This window comes from Aethalodelphis obliquidens, unplaced genomic scaffold (genome assembly GCF_003676395.1).
Source record: "Aethalodelphis obliquidens isolate GAN/ISIS:26980383/991018 unplaced genomic scaffold, ASM367639v1 scaffold4, whole genome shotgun sequence".
NCBI classification, from domain to species: domain Eukaryota; kingdom Metazoa; phylum Chordata; class Mammalia; order Artiodactyla; family Delphinidae; genus Aethalodelphis; species Aethalodelphis obliquidens.
The window spans coordinates 40,771,527-40,784,983 of record NW_020837948.1 but is presented as its reverse complement, the minus strand read 5'-3'; the positions used below and the strand labels follow the sequence as shown (position 1 = coordinate 40,784,983).

General features: G+C 40.4%; 1 protein-coding gene across 1 annotated transcript in view; it reads left to right on the top strand.

Moving 5' to 3' along the window:
• The first annotated feature begins 2,106 nt into the window (after positions 1-2,106).
• FAM81B (family with sequence similarity 81 member B) overlaps positions 2,107-13,457 on the top strand; it is a 49,852-nt gene continuing 38,501 nt past the window's right edge. The window contains 3 exon segments of the mRNA XM_027101251.1: positions 2,107-2,202; positions 2,867-2,986; positions 5,877-5,941. Coding sequence (XP_026957052.1) covers positions 2,107-2,202; positions 2,867-2,986; positions 5,877-5,941 — 281 coding nt within the window.

Sequence of the window (13,457 nt, the reverse complement as noted above, 5' to 3'; positions counted from 1 at the left end):
TTACTTCCACTCATGAGAAAACTGGCCAAGTATACTTACCGTATTAGAATATTTTCTTGACCTACACTTGAAAATTTTTCAGGCAACAAATTGAAAATTTTGTTAGGCCTAACAAACATGAAAATCTGCACTGTTATTGTGTGCATGGTGCCCCCTAGGGTTGTGTAGTGCACAACAGCACACAGCAATACTGTCTCCGCTGACCCTCAGCACTAACAAACCCACTTCACTGACCACCATCTCAAGATTATTCCTTTATGCCTATATTTACAGTAATATCAGAATATAATGTCATTTTAAGTTTTTAAGGTGGAAATTGAACATCATTGGCTTCTTTGCTTTAGGCTATACTCTTGGTAGCCCTGGATTAGGAGGGCTCTTTGAAGACCATTGACTTCCAGGAAGGATTTTCATACACATTCGGCAGGTGGGAATTCAGTGGTACATGTATTTTACGTGCACTGTCCTATTAAAAGCCAAGCAGCTGGGTCTTCCCTGGTGGCGCAGTGGTTAAGGATCCTCCTGCCAATGCAGGGAACACGGGTTTGAGCCCTGGCCCGGGAAGATCCCACATGCTGTGAAGAAACTAAGTCCATGTGCCACAACTACTGAGCCCATGTGCTGCAGCTACTGAAGCCCGTGTGCCTAGAGCCTGTGCTCCACGACAAGAGAATCCACGGCAATGAGAAGCCCACGCACCGCAATGAAGCGTAGCCCCCGCTCGCCGCAACCGAAGAAAGCCCGCGTGCAGCAACGAGGACCCAACTCAGCCAAAGATAAAATAAATAAAAATAAATACATTAAAAAAATTTTGTAAAAAGCCAAGCAGCCATTTAGAGAACAAACAAGTTAGACTCTCATTTCACTGGGGCCCATTTTTCTAGCCAAATCCTATGGATTAGAAGTTCAAGTTAAGGAAAGAAAGAATCATAAGAAGTTGTTTAGCAAAAGGTCAAATCCAGTTTTCCTTTCTCACAGACTCTATCCATTTCTTGGATAATTGCCACCTTGTGATATAATCACTGATAATAGCTACCATTTAGTGGATACCTAGCCTGGCACTCAGCTGGGTACTTTAAGTGTATCATCACATTGAATCCTCTCAACCACCTTATGAGATCGATATTATTAGCTCCCCCTAACAGATGAGAAAACTGAGGCTTGAAGAAGGGAGGTAATTTTGCCCAAAGTAAATAGCCAGAAGGCTGAGAACTCAGGGTCCTAACAAACTCCCTTAGCACCCATATCCACCTGCGCTCAGTCACTGGTGTGTCCATCTCACTTGGCACTCTATAAAATGACAATTAGAGTGGTGTCATGAGCGTTTTAGACTGCTTGCAGACCGTGAAATATTATATCTCTAAGTTTTAAGGACTTAGCTTAACACTTGAAGACACACCATCGAAGCCAAAAATCATGCGTTCTTTCATCTGTGGGATCAAAATTTGTCATGCAGCATCCTGTACCTCCTGCATGTCCTCGGAGCAAGGCAAACTCAGCACCATCATTTGAAAAGGAACTCAGCCAATAACATCATTTCTGTATGTGAGGGTCAAGTGGTATTAGCAAAGTACGCAAATGCTAATTTTAAAACTCACAAAACTATTTCAGAGCTAAAACAATCCACATCTTTTTTAAACAAGCCAAATCACTGAACAAAATTTTTTCTACAAAGCCCAAGTTCACCCACCCACCTGTCATGGCTGCATTCTTCGTGATGCTCTCCCTGGTGGCCTAGAAAAGTTAGCAGCCTTAACTAGTATACTTGGAGGAAGATTCCAGAGTATGGCAGCATCTCATTTTCTTTGTCTAATTTGATGGAAAGTGGTCTCTTACCAAACGGTGAAGGTGAGATCAGGGGAAGGGTGTGAAATATCAGTTTAAAAATAACCACTTCCCATCCACTGAGACAAAGAGGTGTTGAAGGACCCAGTGATTTTTACAACACTGAGCATTAAGGAAAACACTTGAAGCTCCTAAATCCAGGGACTCAATGACTTAAAGAGTGAGAACCAACCCCACTGACATCACAGATCCTTCCTGCAGTAACAGTGTTTCTGGGCCACCCCAGGAAGATGCCCCAGAAACATGAAGACTTTAGTCTGGATGCGATCAAGATTCCTTAGTACTTTGGCTTTCTGAGAGAGAAAATTAAAACTATCTGTGCCCTTTCAAAAAAATATCCAATCAACAAAAAATAAAGTCAGGGGCTTCCCTGGTGTTGCAGTGTTGAGAGTCTGCCTGCCGATGCAGGGGACACGGGTTCGTGCCCCGGTCCGGGAAGATCCCACATGCCACGGAGCGGCTGGGCCCGTGAGCCATGGTTGCTGAGGCTGCGCGTCCGGAGCCTGTGCTCCGCAACGGGAGAGGCCACAACAGTGAGAGGCCCGCGTACCGCAAAATAAATAAATAAATAAAAATAAAGTCAGGAAATCAGACATCAGGAGTTCAGGTATTTATCTCATGGATTACTCAAGGACTCTAAATTTCTCATACTTTGCTATCTTACTTGTATTTCTTCTTACATACAAACAAGGTAGCAAATCCCAAAGAAAATCCTCAGATGGCTTCGGCACAATAGGGTGAGGAATCATTTCCTATTATTTTAGAACAGCTTGATCTAAATGAGTGCATCTTAACAGTTTCCTGACTGTCTCATGGCAGTACCTGAGGTGATAAGCTCTTTCTGTAGGTGTGATGGGGACCTGGGAGAGAACTGGGGTGGGGAGAAGGGAAGAAGTTTAAAAGAAATTGGAAGCCTCCCTTTAAATTTCACTGTATGTATAGAAACTGCCCTCAATTTAAAAAAGTAGAAAATTGCCACCACTGCAAAAATTCATTTGCCATAGTTCCTAATCTGACTCAGCGTTCTGGTTGCCTAGATACGGATGTACACAAAAGTTCCTCCCCGACTGCCACTGCCGCAGAAGAGCCAGATGAACCTGATGGCCCCCTTGTTGGCTCAGCCAGTGACCAAGAAAAGAAAGCAAGTACTTTTAGATATTCATATTCAAAATAGAATATTTTGCTCAGCTTCTTTAAAGTTTAATGTTGCTTAGAGAGATCTAAGGGGTCCTGGAAGAGTTGCTTTTCTTTTCACTCTCCCACGTCTCCTGTTTGTCCTGCTTTGCAAAAGTGACTGATGCCAGCACAAGCTGCAAAGAAAAATGTGTTGATGCGTTCATTGCACTGACTTTTAATATGTGGAGATAAAAATTAACAAAAATTTGACAATTATTTTTGTGAAGGTTTAAAAGGAAAGATGATAAACTCCAAGTGGAGACATTATCTCTAACATAGAGAATCGCTAACTAGAATTTTTATTGGTATGGACTTGTCATATCTTCCCCATTAATGAAAAAGAACATTCAAATAAGCAGGGTTTTTAGACTTTGCATTGTAATTCTCAAACACCTGACCAGCAGATGCAGCCTCTTGTGATGGGAAGAGGACTGGAAAGCTAGCGCAATGTCAAGGACTGATTTTTGGTATCTATTGGCTGTACCACATATTGGCTGTGTGACTTGGACCATTACTTAAACTCTCCTGTTTCCTCTGCGGTGAAATGGGCTAATTTGGCCTATCAGATAAAGATGTGGAGTTTGAATGAGCCACTAAGATAAAGGACTTAGCAGGTAGGAAGGACATAGTCTGATTATTATCATAATCTATATGATCTTAAGTAAGTTCCTTCTCTGATCCTCAGATTCCTCACCTATAAAAATAATTATCTTAAGTTCTTTCTGTAATAAAGATTTCAGTTACTTAAGGTAACTATTGTTATCCATAAGTTAAAGGTAATGATTCCCACCTTAAAGGGCTGTTTCAAGAATGAAATCACATCATGTATGTGAAAGTATTTTATAGTCCGTTAAGCCATGAAGCATTATTATGAAACAGATGAAAACTAATACATGTAAAATGTTCCATGATAATCATAAAGTTGTTTGTGAAACAAATTTGATATAATTATGCTTAGTCTGCAGGAATAGGGATGGAAGAGCTGACATATTCAGTCAGCAAAAATATAAAAATTTAGTCTTAGATACATCAAAAAATTGCACGAAGAGCAAATAAATATGCCACAATGTTAACAGCTTTTGCTTTAGAATTAACGAGAATTTTTTTCTGTACTTTTTACTTTTTCTATATTTTTCCAAATTTCCCTGCATTGTCAGGTTTCGCATTTGTTACTTTACACGTATGTAAGTTGTAGGTGTGCTTTTAAGAGGATGCTATTTATAGTCTTCCAAATAAGACTTAAAAATGAACAAAATAAAAATAAAACAGATAAATAAATAAATAAAACAGGCATATCCAATTGCTTCACCTCGGAAGGAGAAAGGAAGACAATAGGCCAGTAACGTAGTGCCCTTGGACACAGTATTCATCACACCCTTTCATTCCACAAGTACTCACAAAGGACTACTAGGTTCCAAACATACAAGGCCAGGGACCAGCCCACAATCTCCCACAGGCCAGACTGTAGCAGTGGAGAGAAGAGAAGGAAAGAGCTGCCGTTAAGTAGGTGAGAAGCCCAGGGCACAGTACTGTTCCAGCTGGAATCCAGAGTGAAAACAGGAACCAGGGCAGAGGACCAATCCCATTCTCTAGGGAGTTAGGATGGTTTCCATAATGCGGACACCTGGGTGCCCAGTGTATTAGTAAATCCACTCTCCAAGGGAAGACCTGGCTTCAGAGCATCAGACCCATTGCAAACCCCACTCAGCACTGGGGAGAGAGGATCTAAAGCACAGTCACAGCGGCTCACTGGCTCCATCTGAGCAACCTCAAGCTTTTTCTGATTCCCACCACGGAGTGGGCTGGTCAGGAGAGCCTGATTATTGTCAGGTGTCCTATATTAGCTTCTTTGATAAGAAACTTACCTTACTTGTTTTCTTTAACTTTTATTGGAGGAGAGGAGTTCCAATTAAGTTTCTTTGGCCCTAAATTAAGAAGCAAAATGTGGTTGTTCCTAAGGCATTTGCAAAAGGAATGATTTCTGTAGTGGGTCTTAACATATTCTGCTCATCATTCTAGTATATAATAACGTAAACCAAGAAAAAATATCCTAGAAACATATTTTGCTTAAGTTTTTAACTGAGGTGGAATACAACTCATACTCTCCCTATTGAATCCAATTCAGCGAGAGGCTATTAAAATGCAGGTAAATCTGTCTTGTTTTTTAAACTTAAATAAGAGAACATTAGAGGTTAAAACATTTTCAGCATAAGCAAAATAGTGAGTACATTTGGTAACCTCTTTCCTCCTAGAAATGCTACAAAATTATGAATTTTCATGCAAGTAGAACTTTCTAGTACCATTTTATTGAATTAGTTGTGTTCATACGGCCAACTATGTTTAACACTAGAAGTTATGTATGTAACTGTGCTCTGTACTTTTATTTCTCATTGACTATAAGAAACTGACATCCAGATTTCTTAGAAAACAAAATTATTTGAATAGACTACTTTTCTAGGTTTTGGCTTTGTTTTCAAAAATTAGCTGATTCCCCTCAGAATTCATCATGTCAGGAATAATTCACTCTATGAGGACATCTTTAGTAACTCCGCCAATAATCATTTGCTATTTCATTAAAAAATTATCCAAGAATAATCTATGGCTTTGACTTTTCCTGAAAATTTTTCTTAACTATGATACCAAATCTATGAAATGCAACACTCTAGAATCTTCCCAGAACTTGATTTTGATTTTAGCCTTGAGCAGTACAAATAGGGGCATGTGCAAGATTAACTGGGCTGGTGATCTATGATCTATAGCACATATTTTGTTTTCAGTTAAAACATTATAAGATGGATAAGATTTCCCTGTAAAGTAGCTAATGATACATTTTAAACCCATGACCTTTGTTTTAGGTAAGATTCTCTCCAGCCAAAATGTCAACCAAGAATTCTACAGATCTAGTTGAATATGTTGACAAGTAAGTCTGTGAATTACAACAGTTTTAACTATTTACTATACTTGATGATTACGTTAGAAATTAAAGTGCCTGAATGAGATCTTTGAGTTCATCTAAACTAGTTCTCTGTTTTCAGAAGGACTGCATTAAAACATCTCAAGAAGATGAACCTCTCTCTCTTATTCCTCTCTGATTAACAGAAGAAGCCAATTTTACTGTTTCCTCTTTAAGTAACCTCCACAGGTTCCTATAGATTTATGAGTAACACAACATAGGTAATGAATGACATACGACAAGATCGGATATAGTTAACTGTGAATTTCAAAATAAACCAAATAAATATGTTAACATTTCATGATAAAAACTCAGGAAATTTTGAAATATATTAAACTAATCATCAGAACGTTTTTGTTTCTGCTATTTACAGTGTCACACCTGGAGCTCATCCAGGGAAGGTCTACAAAAGGGGGAGAGTTCCAGGGACTTGGAAATATAGCATACAATTGATAACATGCACATTGTCCAAAAGATCCTAGAATTCCAATTTGTAAAGGAAGGATACAGGGCAAGGCATATTAGTTTGAGTTTCTATTTGAGTATGTCAGAGGGGGATTCGGTCTGATGTGCGCATTAATGTTCTCAGGGCACTTGGGATTTAGTCTCAGGCTTTCCAGTAATTTTCTGCATGACTTCACGCAGTCCCATATGTCTCTGGGCTTGTTCTCTCATTTGCCAGATGAAGAGGCTGAACTAGAAACTCTCTAAGACCCACTCACTGTATCTTTAAAATAATTCTGATTCTAAAATATACATCATGACCACAGTGAAAAGAATTGACCAAACAAAGAAAATGATTCAACATGAAAAGAAAATGGATTTTCCTTTTTTAAATTACTTTTAACAATGAAGATGACAAAATTTTAAAAATCACTAATATTACAGTATGTTCACAATTAAGAATTTCCCTGTTCCTTAGCCAGCTGAACTTAAGGCATTCCAAAAAGTTCAACCACAGTATTTCAGCCCCTCTTTTCATGCTACCCGTGATTTGTATTTGCTTATGTGACAATGAGGCTGTAATTTAGAGAATGGAACCAAACAAGGGGAAAGGGTTTTGTTTTTGTTTTTGTTTTTTTTTTGCGGTACGCAGGCCTCTCACTGTTGTGGCCTTATCCGTTGTGGAGCACAGGCTCCGGACGCGCAGGCTCAGCGGCCATGACTCACGAGCCTAACCGCTCTGCGGCATGTGGGATCTTCCCAGACCGGGGCATGAACCCGTGTCCCCTGCATTGGCAGGCGGACTCTCAACCACTGCGCCACCAGGGAAGCCCGAAAGGTTTTTTTAATGTTTAGAAATGAGACATTTGGATCGATGGCATTTTTTCTTAGTTAAGTACAATGAATGTGGTATGCACAAAAATAATTATTGTAAAGATGTATTGGCTAACCTTGCCATCCAAGGAGAACACAAAGACCTATTCCCACCTGACTCTCCACATGACAAACAAAATAGAAATGGTTCTTCTGATCTGTCAAATTCCAGTATGAACCCAAGTGGATTTCTTTAGCTCAGGATGGTGACTTACATCATAGGAAATGAGAGAAAATTCCTGGAAGATGGCAACAAGCTTAAAACGAAATCCAAGGAAATTTTTGCCATTTCTTGGATTCCAGAGAAAGTAAAATTAAGACAAAGGGAGAGAAGTAGTCTATAATTCAGAGCAAAAGCATGATGACCCCAACATTCATTTCCGCCGTGATCCCTCCCATATCCCTTCTCTTTTTGTCCAGGTCATATATCTAAGAACTTTCTATGTACTGCCTAAGATGGCTGGTTTTCCTTTGGTCTCACTCCTCTAATCTCCCAGCGCAGGCTGCAAACTCCCTAAAGGCAGGGACTCTCTGGCCTTAATGCTTTCTGATACCCCTACAGTAGCCTATCATGATGCATTGAATATCAATTCCTAAGGAACTGTAGTTGACAGATTTAATGGAGAATAATGGTGGAGCAATTGAATCTTTAGGGCTCTGCTTAGAGCAGCAGACTCCTGGGTAGCTGATTAACTGGAAAAGCAAAATGGCATTTGGGCCTTTCAATCATCAGTGCAGATATTTTGAATTGACATATCGAATCCAACAAAATAAACATAAAAAACAATAATTTTAAAAATAACTTCTTCCTCACAGTCATAGTATGTATCGAATGGCAACAAATTGATATGCAAGCAGAGTACTCACACTAGTAAAAGTCATTATCGATTCATTAAACAGCCTGAATATATGTTGCATACTCTCAGAGGTTCTGCCTTATAAATCTATGTGGGCATATTTATAGGCAATACTAAAAACAAATAATAAAAACAACTGAAAAGAGTAAAAATTCAGCAACAAAAGAGATGATGCCTAGTCTATGAACAAGGTTTGGCTAGAGATGAGCACATTAAAAAGAAAGGCAGACTGAGCACGTACAGGGCCCTTCTCAGCCTCAGGCAGCTGGAGCATCACCCACACTTGCTAAATGTTAGGTCATATTAATAATCCATGCAGCAGGGGCAGGCAGAATGCTTGCAATCATTTCTAGGACAATTATGGTGACATTATATTAAAGGCAGTAAATAATTCTGATTTCCACATGTGTTTATAGATTCACAATGAACAGATGTCTGCTGAGTTCATGACGGTGTAGTCAATGCTCACTTAAGCTTAATTAAGCAGAAAAGCGCCAGAGGCTTTTTCTTTTTCTTCTTTTTCTTCTGCTGGTAGAAGGAGCATGGCATGGAGGCTAGGCACCTAGGTCCACTCCTGAATCTGCCTGTAATCAGCTATGTGACCTTGAGAAAACTAAAATGTCTTTGCTTCTCCAGGCAATCTCTGCCTCCTCTATAAAATGGGGTGGGGTTTTAGGTGCCTGAGTCCCAAGGGCTGTCTCTGTTCAAGGTAAGACCCAGAATTCATTCCCAGAATGCAGATCAGAGCCACCACTACTTTCTATTTCTCAACTCTGCCCACAGTTTAAACTCATAAACACTCTTTTATGTAATAAAGTAAGTGGTTAAGATTTAAGAACATATGTTATTCCCCCACAGGATTTCATATGGTGTAGAAAACAAATACTGCCCATAAATTACTTTTTATTCTCCTTCAGTTAACTCTCCTGAAAAAAATAAGTTTCTCACCACCGAATCAAATAATTTCTAAGGTCTCTTCCCTCCCTTAGATTCTTTGGCCTTCAAAAACTGGTTATAACCATTTATTCACTTAACAAATATTTATGGACAATCTACTACATGCCAGGCACTATGCCAGGCACTTGGAGGGTTTTCAGTGAACAAAACAAAGACCCTGTCCTCATGGAGTTTGTTCTAGTAAGAGGAGGAGATACACATTGTTAGGTGGTCTGGCCAGGGTAGAGTTCATTGAGAAGTTAGCATTTGAGCAAAAACCAGGAGATGAGAAAGTGGGCCATGGGGACATACAGGGGAAAGCTAAGTTTCTAAGGCAGGAACACTCCTGTGGTGAGGCAGAAACAACACAGGGGCAAAAAGGACTGGAATAAAAAGGAGGGAAGTATAAACCCGAACTGTAATGCTATCTGGGCCAAGAAAATGAAATTGTTTTGTACTGAAGAGTTGTCCAGGCTGGGCTACAGCCAATATACATCTCAGGAATTCTCTCAGGAGTACATTTTGGGAAGATGCAGGTCTGGCTGACAGCCAAAGAATAGTATGCAAAATTTGGATGTATAAAACTATCAGTGAGTCAAACGGGCAAAATAATAAATTAGTAATGATCTCTACTTGTAAGTAGAATAGGGCATTCAGGGGCTGGGAAGTATTCATTTTCAAGGTTTTTGTCTTAGTACCGTGGCAGCCATTTTATTATACTGTGATGCATTGCTTTTGTTGCTACTTGAAGACACATATTTCACATTAGAGTACACAGGAAAGGAAGACCAAACACTGTTGGTTGAGCTTTTTATGGGATAGGTCGTGTTAGGTTGGAGATCTCTTGGGTTTTATTTTGCAGTATCGTATCCATCTTCAAGGGCAACTAGCTTCCAGGTGAGAAAGCTCAAAATAGTCTGCATAGCTTCTAAAAAAAAGATACATGGGGCACTCTGGGATGTTAGCAAGTTACTTATTACCTGACAGACCCCCTCCCACCCTGCACAGTTCTCTAGCCCCACTGACCGCATTCAGCGTTAACGTTTCCAGCTCTTACTCCGTGTTAATCATCTCATTTAATCCTCACAATAACCCTAAGAGGTGGAGAGTGTCACTATTTTAAAGATGAAGTCACTGGGGTTCACAGAGAAGTCAAATACTTGCCCAAGGTCACACAGTGCAATGACAGACCAAGATTCTAACACAGAAATCTGTGTCTACGTTATTCCAAAGCCTATTTTCTTAACCACTCTCTATCCACACCCCCTGCCAGCTATCTTCTCAACACACACACACATAGAGCCTGGGACATCGTCACCTCCAGCCCATCCCTCGCAGCATGGAAGATGTGAAGGCAGCCATATCTGATCTTCCTCCATGGGTGTCCCTGTGTGGGATGTAGGCAGCCTGGGAGGCACTACCATCAGCCACAGGGCAGTCTTTTACTCTCTCTCTGGCATCATCTCACTGTGCTGGGGGTGGACACAGCTACAGGAACTGGGCATTACCCACAGCACTCCCTTATCAGTCCAGGCAGGAGCTGCCCACATGAAGCTTAGTTCCTCCCACCCCAGGAGGGACTGAATTCTTCCCACACCTGAGAGTTTCTGCTCAAGTGTGAGAACTGTGCTGAGGTGAGGCCGAGGCTAGTCTCAGTTCACTAGAGCAGAGAGGGAGCCCCTCCAACCTCTGGGCCACAAAGAGGACACTTAGTGCTCCACGGAGAGATGTGAGCCAAGCAAAGGTAACTGGGGTGAAAAATTACATGATGTTGGAAGCAAGTTTTATATATATATATATATATATATATATATGTGTGTGTGTGTGTGTGTGTGTATATATATATATATGTAAATGCAGAGGAATATATTTATATATACAAGTTATATATAACATTATATATAAACATATGCATCTTGAATACATATTTATATATGCAGAAGAATATACATGTGTAAATATATATGCCAGTTATATGTATATAACTTTATACCTATAAATATATATACCTTGAATATATATTTATATTTATATAAATATATGCAGAGGAATCAATATATCTCATCTCTCTGAGAAAAATTCAAATATAACAGGCAGAACTACTAACTGGTCTAAACAAATGTGCTGTGGTGTAGGGAAAAAGAGTCAAGGGGGCAGGTTGAAATGTTTCCCAGCTGGATTACTGATCATCTTTAAGCTTTAGTTTCCACCTAAATTGAGAAAAATTTTACTTACGCCAAGGACAAGTTGTGGGGATGAAATGAAATCATGTTTATGAAAGTGCTATGTTGACTATAAGCATCATGGAGAGATAAAACAGTAATAATAATAGATTCCTTACATTTCTCTTGGGCTAGAAGCTCCCCTCAAATAATTTACCATTTGTATTAGTTTCCTAGGGCTGCCACAATACAGTACCTCAAACTGGGTGGCTTCAAACAGTATTATCTCACAATCCTGGGGGTTAGAAGTCTGAAATCAAGGTGTCTGCAGGTTGGTTCCTTCTGAGGGCTCTGGGGAGAACATGTCCCATTGGTCCCTCTTAGCTTCTGGTGACAGCCAGCAGGCCTGGTGTTCCTTGATTTGTAACTGCCTCGCTCCAGTCTCTGCCTCCACCTTCACGTGGTCTCCTCCTTGTGTCTCTGCCATCACACAGCCATCTTCTTACAAGGATTTCAGTCATACTGGATTAGGGGCCCACCAACCCCGTAAGACCTCAGTAGTTATGACTAATCACATCCGCAATGACCTCTAAGGTCACATTCTGTGGTACGGGGTTGGGGGGGGGGTTAGGACGTCAACATATCTTTTTGTGGGGACACAATTCAGCCCATGGCACCATCGAATCATTACTAATAATTAGAACAAGAACACACGTACGTGACCCTTGTAGACATTACAAAGCACTTCAGATACATTATGTAAATTGAAAACCTTCAGCCAAATAAGTAGGGCAGGAGTCATCTCCACAGGACAAATAAGGAGCTCGCTTCTGGACAGCTTAATACGGGTTAAGGGTACTAAGTGGCAGAGGCAGAGCTCGAGCCCCCAGTCTTCCAACTCCAAGTAGAATGTTCTTTCCCCTGGAGACTCACATAAATAACTCTCAGAGCCCAACATTAGCAAGGTAATATAGGTAAGCATCTCAAGAGCCCTAGAAAATGCTCTAAGAACTCCAAACACCCTCAAAACAACTTGCTGCTGCCATTTACATGTTGCCCCTGTGTCACCCGGGTGTCCACCGAGCCCCCATTCACACAGGGACTCAGGAACACCTGCCAACCCGAACGCCTCTACCAGAAAGCCAATCACAATAGGTACGTTACTAATTCTGTAATTTAATTGAAAATGTTACTGAACACGGGGAGTTTGCATCACATATTACATAACTTGCCTCTGGAAAAGATCCACAGCCAGTCTATTCTCGGCCAGGTCGTTATTTGGAGTCCTTCCCTTTCCTAGCTCCTCCACGAAGACCCCATGCTGACCCAGCCCCGCTGGGCTGCTTCTTCCTGTTATGTGTTATTTAAAACAGGAGATGCCTCCCTCACCCACCTACAGCATTCAGCCCTGTGTAAAACTCAGCAATGGAGGCTTCTAGAGCCACCAAAACCATCCGCCAGGGTAACGCTTAGGAACAAGCAATGGAGAAACAATAGAAAAGACATTTTCAGTTCCACCCCTCTACGCACACACTCACAGATTATTTTTGTGAGGCAGCAAAATATTCTCTGAAATGCCACTTTCTAATTTTTTTTTTTTTTTTTTGCAGGACTCTATGCACTGAGAATGTAACTAGTCATAGAATAAATCTCACGGAAATGAAAATTCTCTTCAGTTATGCCCTTTCGTGTTCTAGAAAGGGGCTTAAATTTTCAAATTTTTGTCTCTTGAATATTACAGGTTGCCGAAATGGTTATTAAAATCTAAGTAAATTTAGTGCTCTAGTCGCAAGAACAGAACGGGCAGAGAAGTGAGAGTTACTATGTACCAATGCATCTGCCAGCAACAGCACAGCTGGTGTAAGTCACATTGAGTTGCAGAGAAATAGAACTCAGAGTTTGTGGAAAATCTGTTCAGATTCAGTTGTCAGCTACATAATCAATGATTTATATAAAGTCCAAATATCCCTCTGAAAAGGCCCCCTAGGAATACTTCCTCCTGTGGTTAGTAACTCCATCTGCACGAGTCTGGAATATTCGTTATATCTTTCTTTCACAGTTAAATTTAGATATATAAGTCCCACTGCTATGATATGCTAATAAAGCAGTGAATTTTTTAAATTCATGGTAGCCACATCTCGCTGCTAATGAAAAGCCTCAGTTTTTAAACTTGTGGATGATCTGATGTTTTGAACAACAGTATTACTAGGA